This window comes from Lepidochelys kempii, chromosome 5, assembly GCF_965140285.1.
Source record: "Lepidochelys kempii isolate rLepKem1 chromosome 5, rLepKem1.hap1, whole genome shotgun sequence".
NCBI classification, from domain to species: domain Eukaryota; kingdom Metazoa; phylum Chordata; order Testudines; family Cheloniidae; genus Lepidochelys; species Lepidochelys kempii.
The window spans coordinates 58,172,281-58,194,176 of record NC_136384.1 but is presented as its reverse complement, the minus strand read 5'-3'; the positions used below and the strand labels follow the sequence as shown (position 1 = coordinate 58,194,176).

At 38.2% G+C, this 21,896-nt stretch overlaps 1 protein-coding gene across 14 annotated transcripts in view; it reads right to left on the bottom strand.

Annotated features, from left to right (window-relative positions):
- ADGRV1 (adhesion G protein-coupled receptor V1) overlaps nt 1-21,896 on the bottom strand; it is a 412,444-nt gene that overhangs the window by 368,290 nt on the left and 22,258 nt on the right. For all 14 annotated transcript variants that reach the window (XR_013635788.1, XR_013635786.1, XR_013635787.1 and 11 more), the window contains exons 6-11: nt 20,982-21,095; nt 16,923-17,488; nt 14,865-15,135; nt 13,382-13,711; nt 8,541-8,717; nt 5,651-5,874 (exon numbers count right to left, since the gene is read on the bottom strand). Coding sequence is in view for 11 of the 14 variants with exons in the window: in XM_078852802.1 (XP_078708928.1) it covers nt 5,651-5,874; nt 8,541-8,717; nt 13,382-13,711; nt 14,865-15,135; nt 16,923-17,488; nt 20,982-21,095 (1,682 nt within the window). In the remaining 3 variants the exon portion in view is untranslated. The remainder of the gene's footprint in view (nt 1-5,650; nt 5,875-8,540; nt 8,718-13,381; nt 13,712-14,864; nt 15,136-16,922; nt 17,489-20,981; nt 21,096-21,896) is intronic.

Sequence of the window (21,896 nt, the reverse complement as noted above, 5' to 3'; positions counted from 1 at the left end):
TCATACCAGCAGAGACCCTGGGGGGGATTTTGCCTTCCTCTGCAGCATGGGGCCTGGGTCACTTGCAGGTTTAGACTAGCGTAAAATGGTGGATTCTCTGTAACTTGAAGTCTTTAAGTCATGATTTGAGGACTTCAGTAATTAAGCCAGAGGTTATGGATCTATTACAGAAGTGGGTGGGCAAGGTTCTATGCCTGCAATGTGCAGGAGGTCAGACTAGACAATCATGATGGTGCCTTCTCGCCTTATCTATAAGTCTATGAGAAAAAGTATAAAATGCTTCCTTCTTGAAAATCAAATATGCTATCTCTGATACTTTTGTAACAAACAGACTTTTAAAAAATATTGTCCCCTAAATGCCTCTTACAATTTACACAAGCTTCACAAGGTTTCTTGCACATTCTCTTCAATTAGCTGGTACTGAACACTGTCAGAAAGGATGCTGGACTAAATGGACCTTGGATTTGATCCAATATGGCAATTTCTATGTATTTATAAACTATTTCTATTATAAATTTTAAAAAAACTAATGGAGAAACTTAACATAGTTGAGGTTCAAAGATTTTGAATAGCAAATAAGACTTTCAGCAAAAATATGAGTTCCATGCTTTGAAATTTGCCTGGAAAACAGAAATGTCAGTGAATTTGTTTAATTTTTCATTAAAACCATGCTTCATTAAACACATTTACTTCAGAGCAAGGGATTCAGGCAAGGTAAACTTCAAATTGCTATGGAATGTTGTCTGATTACTCTGCTTCCTAGGTTTGTATTCAATGCTCATCCCTCTTTAATTTTTTGGGGATTATCTACTGATTTAATTAGTGCCAAGACCTAGCTTTAAAGAAAAGGATTAAAGTAGGATTTGTCACAGTACAAATTCCACTGAGTTTCTCATCAGAAGGGATACCTCTGCCTAGGGTTTAATCCAAAAATATATTTGATTCACTTATTTTTCTATTCATGACAAATGAAATTCAGTGTTGTTGTCTTGAATGGTAATCAAAATTAGCAATAGCAGTTGAAATTAGCACTCACTCCAATATTCTATTCCTTATTTTCAAGAAGTCTCATAAATCTCTGAAGACAAGACCAGCTAAATTTTTACAGTGAAAGTTCGGTGAGTTTAACATGAAAAGCTTTTGAACAACACACATCCCTGTATTAGAACACCAGCTCTCTTGGGAGAGAAGTGAAAGCCAAAAGCCTGAGTAAAGAGAAAATATTATAGTATGTGCTGGTGTTTCTTTGAACCTCAGTGCAGAGGGCATCTCACAACACATAAGCCACAACTGAGCACTGCAATTAAGGAACTTAATCAGCCTGAGAGGCCTTCAATGGGCCTTCTGCAATTAGCTGCTTTTCCACCGTTGACTAATCTCTACTACACTGAAAACCATCAGACGCTTCACAATGAAAGGTCACAAACTTACATTCTGTGACTGCAATGTTTAAACCTCTTTCTTATAACTCAGAATGTAAACATTTTCTGAATATACTTACAACCAGATTCATAGCAGATGTAAATTGAGATAGCTCCACTGAAGTCAATGAAACTATGGAGATTTACACCAGCCGAAGATCTGGGAGATTGTACATCTACAACCTTGTTCTAGTTTCCCAAATTACATCAGATATGATTTCAAAAAAATGTATGAGCATTTGCTTTTGAATAAATACTCTAAGCACTCTATGACTTTTATTTTCCATCTGTAGTTGGCAAGAAGACAAGGGGCTTTTCTTCCTCATGTAGCTCTCACCACGGTGATCTGGTGTTATTTATGTTTTGGTCTGGATTACTGCCTGGCACACAACATGAGGCTACACCCAAAACAACCCACTCAGAATCTTCACCAGGCACAGTATATTGTTGCCTCCTCATAATCAGTTCTTCTCTTAAGGTGCACAATATAACAGTCCTTCATAATTTGTATTGGCCTCCAATTTGTTTCTGGATGAAATTTGGGGTGTTAGTTTTAACCTGTTAAGTGACTGTTTCATGCTTTACACATGGCTTCCTACAGTATTGTCCCAGTATTGTCTCTTCCCAACTGTGGTAGTTACAATCAGCTGAAATGCGTAAACTAGCAGTGTCACAATTTAAAGAGGAAGGGCCTGGGGGAAAGGTTCTCACAGATAAAGATCCCCAATACTGAAGCTGAATTCTGCCCCACTCGATTTCACAGAGCCCAGATTTGTTTAACTCAGGGAACATAGTCAGGCCTACCTATTAACTGTGGCTTCTCCTGAAGGGTGGTAGTTTTTAATAGAGAACAGAGAGCAAAGAGAGGGAGAATGTATTTATGATGGCTTGAGAGTTTCTTTTGTAAATATGGATGTAGTTAAATCTTTAGTAAAAATGTAACCTGAATAGAGTTAGACACATTAACTAAATTTCAATAAGTAACATACAATCTTCATTAGAGCTCATATTATCACTGCATATTTTATCTATGGTGTTACTAAATGCATATATGTGTGTGGGAGTACAGATATATAGATTTACTAAAGCTACCATAGCCCACACATTTGATTTTCACCATGATTGATGCTGCAGTATATAATACAGCACAAACACTTCTCCAGCACACAGTCTCTTTATGCTGATTCTAATTCATTACTGCTCAGAGGTGCTGGGTTGCCAGCCCTGGAAACTGAAGTCTTCTGTTCCCCACAAAATAGAAACCATGCAGACAGCAGCAGTGCAAGCTTTCACACATCACCCTGCCATTATCCTTCACCCGTGGTTTTGAAGAGCCATTTCTAACAGAGAAAGGTGGTCTCCATGTTCATTCCATTCTTGGCTTCTGCTAGCACCAGGACTGCCAAATTTCAGCCACAGGCTTGGGGGAGATTAACTCGCTGCTGGACAAAGACTGTATAGGTCCACAGAAAAATTTGGATTTTGTCTCCTGCTTGGTTTCCGCTTCCAGTCCAGACCATCTCTCTGCTTCTTCACCTCTGACCATGCCAACAGCAGCTTGGGAAATCTGCTTACTGTTGGCACACACTTTACCCCCATCGCTCTCCAGATCAGTACTCCCTGCTGCCCCTGAAATGCACAGCCACAGCAGGAATGGTTATATTTGTTAAACCGCATAGTGCTCTATTCAGCTCCTCATTGTGGCCATAATTTTTAAGTCACAATGGGGCAGTCAGAGATTGATCAGAGTGATTGGAGGGAGGGAATAGACTTGTAGCATGCAACACACTGCGGAAAGGATTGCGGAAGTCCACCTTGTGTTCTGTCTCTTCCTTCTATCAATCTTATCTGTTTTTTCTTCCTCCCCTTTGCTTCCTCCTCATCCTCCGTTGATTCTCTTCACCCTATCATGCTACGTTATTTCCCCACATCCTTAGTTGCTTCTTCTGTCCTCAATCTCCCACAGTCTCTGCCCAGAGTTTCTGCGGACAGGCAACCTCCTTTTCCTCAGGAACCATACAAACCAAAAAATGGTTCTGATGTAATTTAAAAAATTTGCTGTAAGTTTGTGTGTCTTTCATTTGTTGCTCTTCAAATTCTTTTTTGGCTTGTCTAATTATACTTTTACGCTTGACTTGCCAGAATTTATGTTCCTTCCTATTTTCCTCAGAAGGATCTGACTTCCACTTTTTAAGGGATGTCTTTTTGTCTGTAAGCACCTCTTTTATTCTGTTGAATAGCCATGGTGGAATTTTTTGTTTTTTTTTTACTGTTGGTTTTTTTATGTGGGGTATACATATAGTCCGAGTCTCCATTACAGTGTTTTTAGAAAATTTCCATGCAGCTTGCAGGCATTTCATTCTTCAGTGTTCCTTTTAATTTCCATTTAACTAGCTTCCTCATTTTTGTGTAGTTCCCCTTTTTGAAGTTAAATGCTACTGTGGTGAATTCCTTTTGTATTTTCATCCCTACAATGATGTTAAATTTAATTATACTATGGTTGCTATTGCCAGGCAGTTCAGCTTCACTGACCTCTTGGACCAGATCCTGTGCACCACTTAGGACTAAACCAGTCCCACCTAGAGCCACCCACAGAAAGAAAAGCAGAGAAGCAAGGGAAATATTCCTCCTGTATTCATCTCTTCAGTGGGTCTATGTCTTTTATGTAATTAGTAGCTTGTGGAGAACACAAGGAGCTCTCACAGAAGCATCCAGCCAAGTTTCTGCAAGGCAGGCCTAACAATGATTTATTTTGTGATCAAATAGCATATGATAAACTGTCTTCCTGAATGCTGACCTTGTATAGATCAGTAGGAACTTGAGGTTCTGGTTTTTCTCTTCACCTGTTGTATGCTTATGTGAAATGATTGCATTTGATTGGCTATGGGTGTCTAGAGTTCAGCTTTCTGGGAGCTAGTGTGCATCCCTTGCAAGTGTTTCTTCCAGATAAGACACCAACTGGGGAAGGCAAATGTTGGGTGCTAGCTATAGCTGTCCTTGACGAAGATCTCAGGGGTGAGGGGTGCACCAGGTGCCCAGCATACAGCAAGTATGCTCATCTGTTGTGCTGGAAGGAGGGGCACAGCTGGAAAGTTCTTCCCCGGAGCACTGGGAGGTGGAGTAGCAAATGGAAGGGATTTTTTATATGTATATATTAGGGGCTCTTATTAGGCTGTTTGGGAGCAGGGAAGGAGGTGTAAATCACGTTCTGAGGTGGAGCTAAGAGCTAGAGCGGGGGAGGAGCTATACTCTTCCCCGGCTCCTGTAGTCATAGAATCATAGAATATCAGGGTTGGAAGGGACCTCAGGAGGTCATCTAGTCCAACCCCCTGCTCAAAGCAGGACCAATCCCCAATTAAATCATCCCAGCCAGGGCTTTGTCAAGCCTGACCTTAAAAACTTCTGAGGAAGGAGATTCTAGTCTGTCTAGTGTATTGTGCACTAACTGAAGTATACATACGTGTGGCAGCAAGATGCATTACAGTGTGGAGGTTCAAAGGCATAGAGAACTGTTTATCTGTGAAGAGAGATTACAAGCTCCAAATCAGATGAGTGTGAAAAAAGGGACTCCAGGCCACTGCTGTCACCTGAGAATCCATGAGCTGTGATGGAGCTAGTCAAATAGCCAAGAATGAGAACTATCATAAAAGAGAGTGACCACATATCTTCAATGGGAGCAACAAACATAAACCCCATCAAAGAAAATAGTACTATGTGGTCTGTAGCAAGTATTGTGTGATTTACAATATCCATTAGAATTCTAACTTCTGTTTTCTGTTAGCTAACAGAGAGTTGACCTTCCAGTGGAAATCAACATTAAGTGCTGGAACCAAAATTTTCATGAACTATGAAGCTGTTCATGCTACATATCTATACCACTTCTGGATACCTTGAATTCTTAGAAGTGAATTTGTACATGCATATTTTCACAGAAATATAGTGAGAGATCAGAGCTGAAATGTGAACTTAGTAGTCTAACAAGGTCTTCAAAACCATATTTCTGCCATAGCAAATATGAAATCAACTCATTACATAGCAAGGAGAATATACATTCCCACATTACCCTCCAGGGAAAACAGAAACCATCCACAACACTGGTCTAGGACACGATGTTCCATCAGGCTTCTACCAACACACTGCATGAATTGTGTGATAGTAAACCGATACTGTTCACAACATATGAAATGAAAGGTATTTCATTTGCTCTTTATACTATCAGGATGCAATACCTGTCCAAGGTTAATGTCACAGTTTCATTCATTTCAGGGATATCATCGGCTTTGACAGTAATGTTGATTGAAGTGTCACTTTGTCCAGATAAAAACAAAACAGAGCCATTAAAAGGACTTAGATCATCATACGTTACTGCTTTTGGATTGAGGCCAGAAGGTTTAAAACTCCAAAACACAGTGGCTTGTCCATCAGTCCCATCTCGATGCAGAGCAATAGAAACCTAGAAAACAACATGGCAATCTGTGACCTTGAAAGCAACAGATTAATTTTTTTTAAATCAGCTACACCCTAACAAACTATTAAATGGACAGTGTGCATATTGGTATGGACAGGCTGATTCTCCTTTCACTTACATCAGTGAATATCAGAATTAACACCATGGAAGTCAATGGAGTTACATCAATGAAATACTGTGAAAGTATGTATTTCATGTATTCGTTTGACTCATTTATATAATCATATATGTTTAGATTAATAAAGAGATAAAACAAGCTGTTTACAACTTAATTCATATGACAATTGAGTAAGAAGCCACAAGTGTAATAAGCTTTGTGTGACTGAATTGCCAATGCTCATCTCTTCAAGAAGAGAAATTGGTTTTAAAGATAATTATCACATATTTACTTTCATTATTTTAGCGCCATCTAATCAACTAATTGTTTAAACTAATTAGCAGAGTTTTAATTGGAGTTTGAAAAAGACAGCCTGCCAATGAAGCTGTCCAAATTCAGGAACCGTGGGAAGACTGGCATTAAGATAATAAAGAAAGAAAATGAGAGTGTGAAAAAAAAAAAAAGAAATAGCATTCCCTGATTGATATTAGAACACACAGAAGAATCTTAGTGCACTTGAAAATGCTTCTTTTGGGCTCACAAACTTTAAATATATAATATTTGGAAACTACTGTGCCTGAGTGGCTAAATGACATGTTTTATTTACCAGTGGGTCAACTGAAGAACCAGCATAATCATTTCCATGAGGTTGATAGTTCTCACTCTCTCATTTGGGAGCAACATTTTAAAAATCCCAGGAAAGTGCACCTTACTGGCTCAAACTGGTCATCAGAGGAATTATGTAATCTTGTGACAAAATCATGAGCAGTGGTAAATACATACTCCACTTTTCCCCTCTCTGTCATTCTAAAAAACCGGTAACATGTTTGCAGCATTCACAACAAGATGAGCTGGTATATATAACTGTATCTTTATTTCAAGCACTCATTTCTAACTTCTTATCTTAGACCTTGATCCTGCAAGCACTTGCACGTGTGCTTTACTTTAAGCCTGTGAGTAGTTCCATTGTTTTTAATGGACTACCAATATCTTCAGATCAAAGTTTGTGGGACAGCATAGAAAACTAACTGCTCTGTAGATAAATAAAGAACTCAAGGACTGTCAGTCTTCCACCTAGTAACTTAAATTTAGGGGGGGAAAACAATAAAATAATAAAAGATAGTGATTCTCAGTATTTCTTGATTATTTTTCACATTTACAGTAATTTTAAAACTTCAGGGATTTAATGCTAGTCTTTGTAAGCTAAATGGGAAGAAATGTTTTTAATTGCACATTTATAAGCTGTCCAAAGATATAAGTACAGACTGTGAAGGCAACCGGGATTTATTTTCTGTACCTTTTTTATTCAGTTCAAAATGAAAAAAACATTCTACTGTATTTTGAGCTTTTAATGCCTGACCTCGAAGCAGAAACTTTATCCCTTAAGCCATAGGACAATTTTTTAAAAGGTAACAAAATATCAGTAGAACTTTGTGACAGCTGTTTAGAGCTGGGACCCCCCCCCCCCCCCCAGCCCAGGGCTCCTTTAAATGAACTCTGGGATTGGGGTCATGCTAACCTTTAAGTATGACCAGCAGGCTGAATGTGTCTTGAACTTTTAAATGGGTAGCTTTTCTAACATGGCTTTAAAACAGGCTTTGGCAGGATGAGGATTAAAACCCAACTCCAAACAGTTAGCTGCTTCTGCATTTTGCTAACGAGGATATGAGGATGGCAAGGTGTTTGCCAGGAAAACTAAAGGCAGAGTTCAGGTGGACTGCTCAACCTTTAACTTTGGAAATGTCCTGACACTGGAGTGCTTAATTTCTCAGTCTTCATATTGAATCAATGCTAGTATTTTACATGGAAGACTATAGTAAATCTTATTTGCATACAAATTGAACTTGATAGCAGGCAGGAAAATACTTTATTTTTAAAACTTTAGTCATTATATTCCAAAATGTTGTAAATATTTTCCCCCTGTGTTCTCAATATTTCAAATGTAACAAACTTAGAGATGGAAACCAACCAAAACCTTGAACCTGAACACACACAAGCTTTTGGGAAAGTAATATCCTGATCCACAGCTCAAGCCCATCCTTGAATATTATAAGTGTTGCATTAGGAAAAGGTTAGCCCATTTAGATGGTTAAGTCAAATAAGACACAACTAAGGCACATTTGATCCCTGCCTCTCCAATTCTGAGTTCCTATGTGTGGATCTAACTAACTTTACCTCTTAGTGTCCAGGACCCACAAACATGGATCTGAATCAGAGAAAAGGGACCAAAATATCCGTCAGTATATTTTGTTGAGTGTGACTATAGGAAAGATTAACCCTTGGCTTTGTAGATGTGTTTATAGATATCACAGGCCAAATTCACCCTCTGTTATAATGCCATTAAAGTCTTACACAACTTTGGCCTTTATGAAAAAAACTGTTCTTTTTCTAACTTGGCTTTTACTTTTGACATGGGAAATGTTTTAGATTAGGTGTGATTTACAGAAAGGTTTCTCTCCAATTTACTTTTGAAAGACTACACTAAGTAAAACAGATTAAACTTCCTATAAATAACTTGCAACAGTGAAGGACAGTATGAAAAAGGCTTACTTACCATGGTAGCACTGGAGTCCTCTGGCTCGTGAAGAATAATTGGAAGATTACTAGTAAAACCAATTTCCCCATTTGCAATGTCAGGAGTAATCCTCAGGGAAATATTCCAAATCGCACCTAGTCTAGGACTTACAGATGGGATTGGAGGAATGATATTCACCAGCTCAACTCTTTCCATCTACAAAACCAAACCAAAACAAAAACCCAAATTCTTTAATATCAAAAGGGCGCAACACTGTTGTTTCTAACTGAGAAATATGTGGCAATATATTGTCATTTTGTATCTTTAGCAATATCCTTTCAATTTTTCTCTTATTCTTTCATTTGTGTTTTATGTTATGTGAACTGTAAGTCTCCTTCCAGTGGTACAAGGCTGAAAATACACGTCCTGAAGAGAAGAAGAGGGCTCCATCAGATATCTAGGTGTCTCAAGTCAAGCCTTGTTGTGCATGTTGAATACACTGGTCTGAACTTACTGGAGGAGTGACAAAGCACTCCTGGAGAGGGGTGGGAAGCAAGTCTACTGATATAGATAAAGCCCCCAAGCCTGGCCAAAGGGCCCCAACTTCCCTACAAAAGGGGAGGTTTTAGTGGAGTAAAGCCATCACAGTGGCTCCTTTTCCCACATATTTTCTGAATATATGGGAAATATATATATTTGATATATGGGATAAGGAAAGAGGTGTGGCTAAAACTCAGCTGTCCCTCGGTTGCTGTAGTAGCCGCTTGGAGCTGGTGCAGGCTAGAGCAGCTTTCACTATATGTCAATATGAACGAAAGTCAGTCATGACATTTGTTGAGCAAGGGAGCAAATTTACAGCTATGTGGTGGAGACAGACATGAACAAAAATTCCTTTTCGGACACAAGATAGTAAACTTTCAGAGATCTATTTTTCAAAATGTTAAGCATTCAAATAGTGAACTCAACTGGATATTTGCATGTGTAAATACACATACAACTGCAGAAATTGTGCAGATAAATTACGCCGGGAGCCCAGGGAAGCAAGCAGGTAGGCTGGCAGAAAACTAGGCAGGATGCCTGCCCCCTGGTCTCTGTCAAAAGTTTTGACATAAATTGACACATTTCTGTGGAACATTTCAATTTCATCAACTCAGCACCTTTTCAATGGAAAGCTGTTCCACTGGGAATTTTCAACAAGCTCTAATTACCACTCTTGCAATCACTATTGTATTAGGTTGTAATTAATACTAAAAACTAACTCTGCATTTGAGCCTCTACTCCAGAGGTTCTCAAACTGTGGTAATGAGCTCCGCACAGGCGTGGCTCCACTAATTAGGTGCCTGGACCCTGGAGAAGACGCACATGTAAGGTGAGGTGGTGCCCCTGGGGAGGATGCGGGTTGGTGGGAGGGGGAAGTGGGGTGAGAAGAGGGGGTGGGGGAAATTTGGGATGTGCAGGGCTACGGCGGCCAGAGAAAGAGGCGACTTTCCCCAACTCCAGGGCTGCAGCTGCCAGGGAGAGACGGCCCTCCTTCCCAGCCTCAGCTCTGTGGCTGCTGTAGTGGGGAAAAGACCTCCTTCCTTCAGAGCCGCAGCTCGGGGGTGGCTGCGGTGGGGGAGAGAGGGAGAGACCCCCCTCTCGTTCCTATCCCCAGCTTGGGGACTGCTGTGGCGGGGGAGAGAGGGAACCATTAGAAAGGTAAGACTACTGGTATTAAATTATGAGTTGTGTGCTTTTATTTGTAGAACAAAAAAACTTTAATTATTATTAAAGGGTTTTTATATCGTGCTTTTAACCAAAGCGCTTTACAATAGTTAACTAACGGTACAAATAACATTTGGAAAGATCATCAAGTGGTCCGCCAAGACCCTCAGCAATTTTCAAGTGGTCCGCAGAAAAAAAAAGTTTGAGAACCACTGCTCTATGCCATCCTCATCTCATCTCATCAACATTTTTACAGCCTTCACCACCAACAATTACTTGATAGCTAAGACAGATAAGATAGATAAGAATTATAGTAAATATATTATTTTATAAAGAAAGTACCTCCAACACTCTTCCTTTTTCCCGCCAGCTGTCTCAAAAAATAGCCATTCACCAAGTCCCATTTATTACTATCTTATTTTATTATTTTCCAGGAGTTATTGGGGGAGGCATGGAGGAAGAATGAGTGAGTAGTAAAATATTTACTTTATTTTACATAGTATCTGAGTTAGTGTTTGAGTTGTCACGGCTTTTATCACTGGATGTCTTAAGCATCTGTGCTTGGCCTGACTGAATCACTCAAAGAATTATTCAATACATTGGGATCCTTTGAATTTGGAAAAGCCCATTAGTCTTCCTTAACATGCCAAAAGTTGTATCTTTGACTACAGTAGATTATTTAATTGGGTATGTCACTGAAAAATATTCAGCTCATTTCTCTGATTTTTCTAGCCATTCTTTAGCTTCATTCAAGCTTCGTTTCCTCCTCCTCTTCCCTCCCCCAATTCTTGAGTTACTCATCTATTGTGTACAGTACAAGCTCTGTAATGTTCTCATTCTAACCATGCTCTCTGATCTTATAGCTCATTCACAACATGAAGGGATTGTCCTAGTGACAAATAGTGCTGTTTTCCAAATGAGTTTTTAAATGAACTGTCCACTATAGGAGGCCCTCTTGTTTAATTTATCTAAACACACAGATCCTTCCGGTTCATAGAGAACGTACAGCACTGAAGTCTGGGATCTGAAGTTTGAAAAGCTGTGCAATGCACACAGGATCACTGGCCATGAGGAATTCTACAATATCTATCCTGCACTAATTTGTTTGCTTTTTTACATCCCACACTTTTACTGCATTTCAGTACCTCTTAAAATCTCCTTTGTATTTAAGTGTGGTAGATTAATATGTTTCACATCTGCAGCAGATATAGCAGATGAATCTGTTCAAGGGCTCCAGGAGGGAGATCAAATTTTAAATTAAAAGAATGGCACATGGTCATCATGGCTATCACCAGTGCAGCTAATCAGAAAATGTCTCCCTTCGCGCAATGGAAATTTTGATGAAAATGCAAAAACAAAAAACAAAAAAAATTGATTGTGAAGCATTCCATGGGAAATTTCAAACTTTTTGGCAAAAAAAAAATTAAAAACTGAAAGAAATGGTCCAAAACCTAAAAAATACCAGCCAGAAACTTTCGTCTGAAAACCCACTAAAAACATGGCTGAAACCTAAAACTTTTGTATTCAGAAGTGCTGCCATGGTGTCTCACAGGAGTTGTAGTTTGGATGCCTCATGCCCCAGTTCTCTTCTATAGGCCAGACTCCCTGGCTGGACTATATCTCACATGATGCACCACAGTCTCCCTTCTTGGTGAGCCACTGTGGTGCATCATGGATAGTCTGGCTGGGGAACTTGGCCCAGAGGACACTGAGTACATAAGGCACCCAAACTACACCTCCCATGAGTCACCATGCAAGCATTTCTGAATCAAAAACATTCTGGCATTGCAGGTGAATTTTTTTGTTTTCAGGTGTTCTGTAAAAAAATAATTTAGATAGAAAATTTTCAACCTGCTCTAATCAGCAATGAAAGAAATTGCTTGCTTCCAGAAACAAAATTAGAAAGAAGAAAAAATAAAGGGCAGGAGAGAACTTGGAAAGGAAACTGGAAGAAAAACTACGAAGCTCAATTCAGAAGCAAGTCCAATGTGGTGTATGTTTCACCAGCTTAGACTCCCTTAGATTCATACAGACTTACTGACATTTAACTTACACTCCCTACTTATCCTCTTTGGATTTGGCTTGCTGAGTTTAGTTTAGTCTAAAGGAATGTAAATTGGTGTTGGTCACGTGCCAAGGGTATGGAAGAGAAGAGTGTATCTTGAAAAGTAACAAGAGTAGACCACTCCCCCATTCCAGTATGCTGTTACAATAGCTTTTCATACTGAACAGTTTTGTCTCACTATATTACTATAGTTACTATATGTTCCCCCTTTCTCTTTATCGTACCTCTCTGTTTTCTCCTGTTTTATACTTACATTGTAAGCTCCTCAGTGCAACGACTGTCTTTTTGGTTAGTTGTTCATACAGCACTTCGCAAAATTGGCTTTTGGTCCATGACTGGGGCCCCTATGCCCTACCTCAATACAAAGAGTAATTCTTATACCTTCTCTTGGCTTCTCGACAAATAAGTTATATCAACTTAGCCTTCCACACACTTCCCTAGAGTGATCAGTATTCACACTCCAGTAAGTAGGTGTATCTCCCACAACCTTATATTACATCAGCATGTCTGACTTTGGCTCACATCATTGACTTAGGGCCTGACTGATGATCCAATCTGGATCTCTTCCAAGAGTGTAGACTAAGAGCCAGATCTAAGGCCCATTGAAGTCAATGGGAACCTTTTGATGGGCCTTAGATCAGGCCCTAAATGCAAAAAAATGAAAAAGAAGGAACAAATATCATTCTGGTAACACCGTCATGAAAATTTACCACAAAACCTACTGAACCGTCCTTTTCCATAATAATGACAATGTTAAAAATCTTCAATATATTTTAGTCATCTCTTTAAAAGTATTATTGCCCTGGAGTGAAGGAAGAGCAGTAAAATTTTGCAACAATTAGTTTATTCTTTGTTGCTGAATTCTAGTTAATACATTTATTATGTTATAATAGAGGGCTTACAGAAAAACGTGTGATAGTAAAATAATTATTTGAGAACAGGGTTCTACAAGATATATTTCTTGAAAAAACCTCCTTATACCAGAGAAAGATTTCCTAGCTACATACTGTATTGGTAATTCTCAGTGCATACAAAAGTATGCAACTACTAGTAACACTGTGCCCTTGTTTATTTGAAAAGCAGTTGATAAATATTTTAACATATAAAGTACCTGTATGAGGAAATGGGCACCATTTTGAAGAAATGCATCATTTCTTATTGGTAGATTTAAGATGTCCTGGGGTTTCCCTTCCGGAAAGATGAGGATGCCTCTTCCTGAAACATTTAGGATGTCATCTTTTGCTCGCTCAAGATCCACGGTTCCAGCAGGAACGTACAGGACAATATAAACCAACCTCACAACTCCGACTGTTCCTCTTTGCCTTGCAAAACTCAAGGACAAAAAACGTCCTGTTGGGTTGCTTTCAATCCTCTGGTTCTCCAAAGGGTAAAACTCTATTAGACCATAAATATCATCACTGTCCTGAATGTAGAACAAAAGCTACAAGAAGAGAAAAATATCGTTATTACTATATGTCACCATTAGCACACACCATATAGTATTATTCATTCTTCTAGTGGTGGTTGCTCTGATTGTTACCATGAGATTTTCCACACCCATTTTTCTGTGAATTTATAGTGTTCATGAAAAACTGAAGTGTCCTTTGTACAGAATATGTATAATAGTAGCTGTGTGAACTTACTCACAGTGCACCATCGACATGTGTCAACTATGACTCAATGAGTCCACCTCTAGAGAACAAAGAATAGCTTAGTTCCGTGCCCATTCTATACTTGGCCTCTGTTGAAATTACCAACCAAGATAACAATTAATTAAAATTGTGAGAATGATTTGTGCGCTGTAGACAAGGTGCTTAGAGGCACACATATAAGAGCTGCATGATTGCATACCCCCTAGCCAGGGACTCTGCTTTTCCCTCCCTGGCCACTAGGATGTAATTGCAAAATCATTGACTATACAGTGTCTCCCTGACCGGATCTCACAGAGATCCTTGAAATGTCAAGGCACCCATTGATGTCAAGGCACCCATTGCTTTGTAAGGGATAGAGCTTAGGAGTAAAGGTAGCTAAGAAGGAGGAGAATGTCCCCCAAGCTGCTAACAGTTTGAATACTATGCCTATCTCCCTATGCTTCCTAAACAAAAAATGTCATGGGATTACAGCCCAGAGTTGCAGTAAACTCCATGCCACTATATGGGAGAAATGGGGCCTGGATACACATGTGGCCACTTGGGGGGAAGTCATTAACATTAGTTTTCTGTCCCCTGAGCGGCTTCACATAACCCTCCACTGAGCACCTGTTGAATGCCCCTTCTGCACCAGGCCTAACCTGCAGAATATTATTACAGCCAGTATGGGGCCATTTTACAATCAAGTAAATAGACTTAAACATGCCTCACTGTCATTTAACCATGAGACAGAGATACTGTTTGTACAGTGCCTTGCACGATGGGGCCCTGACCTCAGTTAGGGTCTCTGGGGACTACTGCAATACAAATAGATACAAATAATTTTGTTCCATGGTTTAAGTACAAATCCTTAGCCTTTCTAAATGATCAGCTTTATCTAAACGCGAAAAAGTCTTTTTACTTCCCTGCCCACTTCTCTGAAAAACAACATAAAACCAGACTTACCTCGGCAGGTTCACTCACTTCTGCACCACCCTGTATTGTATCAGCTAGAATTCTAAGCAGATAGGGCTCTGCCTCTTCAGGGAAATCATCATTGATAATGTTCAGAAGAAGTGATGCCAACATCTGTCCTTGAGCAAAATGTAACACCCCTGAGGCAGGAGTGATGTCTGCAGTCACAGGTGAAGGATCACTGCTATTACGAGTTATAATCCAAGTAACTGAAACATTTCCATGTGTTCCACCATTTCTTGCAACTGTAATTCCTTCAAACCTATGGTTGTGAAGAAAAGTAAACATATATTGGCTTATCCTAAACATGAAATGTTTTTCCTAGTTATCCATCCTCTGAATGCTGTAGGCTTTTACACTATTTGTCCCCTTTCAAAAGGCTTGATTCGGATCTCTCTTAACTGGTTTATACTAGTATAATTCCACTGACTTCAGTGGAATTAGTCTTGATTTAATTGGTTCACATGAGATCAGAGTCAAACCCTATAGTTTGGTCTGATTGATAGTGTGGAAAATGCCATCATAATTTAGATTTAGACTTTTCTTAAACACAAAGACTATTTTTTAATGAACCATATATAATATGGGTGATGGTACAGCCTGAACTCCCTTTTTTAAATAAGAAAGATATTGAGAAATACACATTTATAAAATATGAGATTTAAATATGTCTAGTGAAACCTATTAGTTTGATTTCTCAAATGTAAGTAATTTTCATCTCTTCTAGCCTTGGTTTTTAGCAGTTTACAAGTTATATCAGATAACAACTCTTAGGCATGAGCGCTTAATTCATTCAAAATCATCATTGTTTCTTCTATATTGAAATATTAAACCACTACTATTTCTGGGTCTGGACATACTGTCTTGGTATCAATGAGGTACGTTCAGTATTTATAAAGTTATGCTTCTTGCTATTAAATTAACTAACTTTGAAAAACTCCATTTTTATTCGAGAGGTATTTTAAATTAAGGTGACCATATATTATTGTGTTTTAATTGTAGTTCTGTAAATTTAGCATGATAAACAAATTAGTGAAACAAATTAATGTAGTTACAACACCTATACCTTTTCCATATGAAGCTTCTCATCCCACAAAATGTTATATCCAGAGGTGAGTACACTTATGATTCAAGATGCCATGATTTTTTAACACAACATTATGTAAATTGTACCTAGTTCACTCTGTTTCTAACAAAATCTGCATTCACTTAGAGCAGTGGTTCTCAACCAGGGGTATGCTTACCCCTGGGGTACACAGAGGTCTTCCAGTGAGTACATCAACTCATCTAGATATTTGCCTAGTTTTACAACAGCCTATATAAAAAGCACTAGCAAAGTCAGTAAAAACTAAAATTTCATACAAACAATGACTTGTTTATACCGCTCTATATACTATACACTGAAATGTAAGTACGATATTTATATTCCAGTTGATTTATTTTATGATTATATGGTAAAATGAGAAAGTAAGTAATTTTTCACTAATAGTGTGCTGTGACACTTTTGTATTTTTATGTATGATTTTGTAATTGAGTAGTTTTTAAGTGAGGTGAAACTTGCGGATAGTCTGGAAAGGTTGAGAGCCACTGACTTTGAGCAGCTAAGAATGCAGGACTAGTTTAATGACTGTGTAATTAAAATATGCTAGTCCTGCATCATTACTAAAAAATAAAAAGTACCCCCTTCCAGAGAGGCTTCTTCCTGGGATTATTAATAATGTGGTAGATGGGTGCACCTCTTGCTATTGTGGGGGTTAACACAGAGCAATGGCAGGTAGTGAGTATTGCTACAGAGCCCATGTCTATTTTCCAAACACAGCTATCTCATCAATAGTAAACATTTGTACAAAACTTTAATCTTAATGTACAAAACCCTAAAAATAATGTTACTTCAGTGTTAAAATTTGAAGGACTGCAAACTTATACATTCTGTATTGTGATATTATAGCACTTAACATTTTCCCCTTCCCTAAGAAAACTACCCCCAAAACAGCTGTTTCATAAATCCAAAAGATAACATTTTAGCTACAGTTGGAAAATCTAAAGTACCTTGAAGTTTGGTCTTCATCAATGACAACCACCTGATCAAACAATACACTGTTGATTGACAGTACTCCATAGGGTTTGTCATTAGGTTTAATGGTGACATGGACAATAGAAGGGCTTATTAAAACAGCATCTCCTTGCAGAGTGTCGTTAAGGAGCATAATCTGAAAGGTCTCTGCAATTTCTGGTATGGCATCATCGAAGATTTTAAATTTCATGTCAGATTCATGCACTTGAGATGGGAAAACAATAGTCATATTTGGTTGCAGATCTAGGAAGTCTAAATAAAGCTGTGCGTGTGCTGTTGAATTCCCAGTTATGATGATGTAACGGACAGAGACTTCATATTCATCAGATCCAATCAATTTTCCGCTGTCATCCTTACCACGAACCACTTGAATTGTTAGCACATCACCCTCCTCGGGCACGATATAAGCACTCTGAGTGAATCGCACAGGGCTGTCATTTTTCTTAATAGTAATCTGAACAGTGTTTCTTGTTGCATTGATTTCAGCCCCTCCTTCCACACTTCTCAGATGAACATTAAATATTTCATCATTTTCTGGTATCTGGAAAAATAATATTAACAGCTAAGAATAACTCATGTTTTAAATATACGCAGAGCAGTCTGACTATCAAAACTGCCTTAATTTATTCTTCAGTACAAGCAAACCAACAGATCATTCAGTAGTGCAAACAGGGGAACACACCTATAATTTAGTATACCTTGACTCAAAACACTTTCCCAAAACAGAACATTTCCATTTTCCAGAACATATTGCTGTACTTTAGAAATATGAATAAAACATAGATATACTGAAACTAAAAATGGGTCTGAACCAAAACACTGGCTCTCACCACTTCCAGATTTTTAGGAGACTGAAACTTTGCATCATGGGACCATCGCTATCTGCTGCTTGGAGCATTTTACAAACTGCTTCTCTGTGAGATAATCTCTGCTCTCAGTTATCCAGGTTTAAATCCTGAGTAACCCTACTGACTTCACCGGTGGTTTATGCCAGAGTGCCTGAGATATGGCCCTATGAGCACAGCAAATGGACATGACCTTGTTCAGTCTCTCACCATTCATATAGGACTAGATGAAAGAAACTGCACACATTCTGCTCTCAGATGGACCTACACAATTCCCAGTGAAGCCAATGGGAATGGAATGTAGGTGAGGAAAGAATTGGGTCCTGTATCTGATCCTTGTTTCTGACACTCACAATAAAGTAGTATTTACTTCTGAAAGAAATACCAGTGCAAAATTAATTACAGTTATTGCTGATGGTAAATATTCAGTTATAAAGTGGACACATCCTTTCTAAGCACTGTTATTGCCTTCAGCTCTTTAAAAAGGTTCTAATTCCCTGCTGTCCAGTATTTCTCCTCTTTCATAAACATTTGCTAATTGGCCACCCTTGGATCCTTTTCTAGGACTATGGGAGTGAGTGTGCAGCTGTCTTTAAAGCCAGTGCCAATTTCACTCCTTGTTTGGCTTGTGGCACTAAAACTTGCATAGTGTTGTTGACTGACACAGCCTTTTTCAAACCTGGAATCTGAAAGATCTAAGTCACGGCTCTCCCATACTGAGGTACAACAGTTATTCTGTCTGACCAACATGGATGTTATTCATTTATGTTTCTTTTAGCCCACCCGTGGTCATACTCTCCTGCAAAGCCATTTAAAAGACAGTCAAAATATATAAGACTTTTTAACTACAAATGATGTTTCTGCAACTCGGAGCTGTTGGGTCAGTTAATTGGATCATAAGTGGCAGACAAAAGCATCAATCAAACTTCACCAAAGAATTTGGCACAAAGTTTTCTCAGTCCTGCTTGTCTATTATTTTCCCCAGATAAACTCCCATACCACTCAATAATAAAGAAGAATTTTGTCAGTAGAATAACAAAGACATATTAAAGTGTAGTTCTACATCGAAAAAATATTTTAAAAGTGCCATTTTGGAGCCCCATGTCTGTGGTTTCTCATTGATATCTATATAAAAGATAGTGCTCAATTTACAGATATGAAGATGTCTTTCTAACTACCAGTCCTGCACATTCAGTGTAGGTTCTCATAGTAAAATTGGGTTCTTTCCATCATCAGCATCATCATAAGTGAGATTTCTGCCGGCCAGAATACGCCCTCATTTACATCTGTGCAATCTTATCAGCAACACCATAGCTTTCAGTCATAGAGTTCTGAGAACACGTCTCTAAATAATCACATCTTCATTATCTCCACAAAGGATTACTAGGCAGAACCCAACAGTTCCATGTTGGTATTACAGACTACAGAAATATTAATTTTTACCTGGAGGAGATGTTTCTGCATCTCAAGCATACCAGTCTAGAGGAAACTTTTCTGATACTATAAATATCATTAGAGTTGGTTGAAAATGGTAGAGCTTTTGAAAAAAAATTCTAAACAATTTTTGTTTCACAGGTTTCTTATTTATTCATTTTTTTGGTGAATTTATTGAATATTTTTAAGTTATTCAGTTTTTGTTTTCTCCCCACCTTATCTGTCTTTTTTTCCAGTCTCTCACCTATGCTTCTTCCTTTCGAATTGTCTTATGGACTGATAAGGAGGCATAGTCTGGATAGTTAGAAGTAAGGATTTATAGGAACTTTAAAACAGAGTTACATAAGACAAAGGAGAGCCACATGCTCCCCACTGTGTATCTGGTGAAGCTGACTCTGGACTGCTTCCAACCCTTCTTCCTGGCCCAATCCCATTCTCTCTAACGCGCTCTGCTCTGAAAGACACTGGACATACTCCTAACACCTTTTTTCATTCTGCCATTGAAAAAGGGAAAGAAAAGGAAGGGGAATAAAAGAGGAGAAAAAACAAACTGGAAAATTTTTGATTTGGGGTTTCCCTCAAAAAAAAAAAATTAAAATATCAAATGAATGAAAAAATTGTAAACATACATATTTTAAGAGAAGGCCGTTTTGGGATAAAATTATTTTTAATTCGAAAAATTTTGAATAGTTCTAGTTATTATGTAGTGTTCATGCTGTTTAGAAGGCTTTTGGCCAGCATGGGCCTTTTGTTTTATTATTATAAGGAGAAGCTATCTATTTTCAAAGTGTTGCTCTATTCTTAAAAGTGTCTGTGTAAAAAATGAATCTCTTTCAACAGATGTGCTCCTTATGTCCACTCAAAGTAATGTCATCTTATTCTAGTGACAAACATAAGATTTACCTGCTTTTCACACCTGTTAGCTATGTAGAGCCAACACAGCTAAGAGAGACTGCTGGATTCTGTTCCATCTTATGCATCATTAACTGAAGGCAATGAAATTGCACAGGCATTACTAAGGGTATAACTATAAATAAGGGGTTAATATGATCTGCTATACCTTCATAACTGGTAATATAAAACAAGGAAAGAGCCCAAGTTGATTGTCTAACTACAGGTTGACTTTGAAAGAAAGCCAGTTAAGAAAAATATATTTTTATTTGGAAACAGAGAATATTTGCTATGGAAGATTTTACAAATCACTGTAGGAGGGACAGTTTAATAATGGATAAGCACTATACTTTGAGACCTGGGTTCAATACCTAATTCAGTCATAGATTTTGTATGTGACCCTGGGCAAGTCACTTAACCTGCCCCATACCTCAGTTTTTCATTTGTAAAATGGGGATAATATTTTCCTTAAATAAATATGTATTTATATTATTTGTATTTTAGTTGTAGGTAGGAGCCCCATTCATGGACTGGGACCCCACTGTGCTGCATGCTGTACAAACACAAAACAAAAAGAGGGTCTCCACCTCAAAAAACTTACAATAAGTCTCACAGGAGTGTTGTGCAGTTAAATTAATTAAATGCGCAGTTGCTGCTGGGATGAGGTGCCAGACAAGAAGGTAGAAACAACAAATGTGGAATCCTGAAATGCTGGTATTTACAAAGTCACTTTTCTGAGCAGAACCACACTAAAGCCTTCGCTAAGCCAAGCAGTTTTGTGCATTCATTATTCAAAGCCATGATGCATACAACTTCACCTTCTGCATATCAAAACCTTCTAAAATGAATCCAATTTGTTCCTACCTGGTCATCGAGCACTGTTAAATTATAAATCAGCACTGCTCTCCCAGGAGGAAAGGTAATATTGCCCTTAGCTGGGCTCAAGTCTTCTTCAGCTGCGTTTGGGCCACCTTCTACCTGCAAAAAATTCATTTTTCTGATCAACAAATATACAAGACATTTTCAAGGCTTACGTAACTTCAGATAAACAGGAATACAAGTCTAATATGGTTGTGTCAGTCTGATATTCGAAATAAGCTGTGTGGGATACACAAAGATTCATTGAATAGTCAATGGTCTCCTACCTCACAACTCTAAATATTAGGTATAGCAGAGGAAATTTTGATTTCACAAGCCATGTTGCAATAGTTGCAACAAAAGGGCTATTTTGGGTAAATATGCCTATCTAGCTGAATGTCTAACGGGACAAATCAGAGTAATCATGATGGAGGGATGGATGGCCAAAAGAATAACTAGAAGAAATTTGCTTCAATACGGGCCCATGAGAGCTCTTTAGTGTCCACTGATTCATAACTGGTTCTTTTGAATAGCTGAAAGAATGCGGACTATAATTTATTATACATAATTATCTGGATGGAACTAAATTCTGAGATAGAATTCTAGTAGGAATTGCTTTTGTGGCATTTTTTTCTGGTTTGTGACATTGAAGTTATTTATTTTTATGCAGTTATAATGAAGTTACAAATGAAATCTAATCAAACAACAGGCTACTTAGGGCAGGATGAGAATTTTTACATAGCTGATACTTCATAAGTACATGTACTATTTGCTATGTGATAATATCAACTGATTCTATAGAGGGCAAAATTTCTTTGACACTAATACGTAAACAATAAATTGCATAAAAAGTCACATATTACACTGTACTTACATATTAAATATAGAATATAAAATTACAACAGCTCAATTGGGGTCATA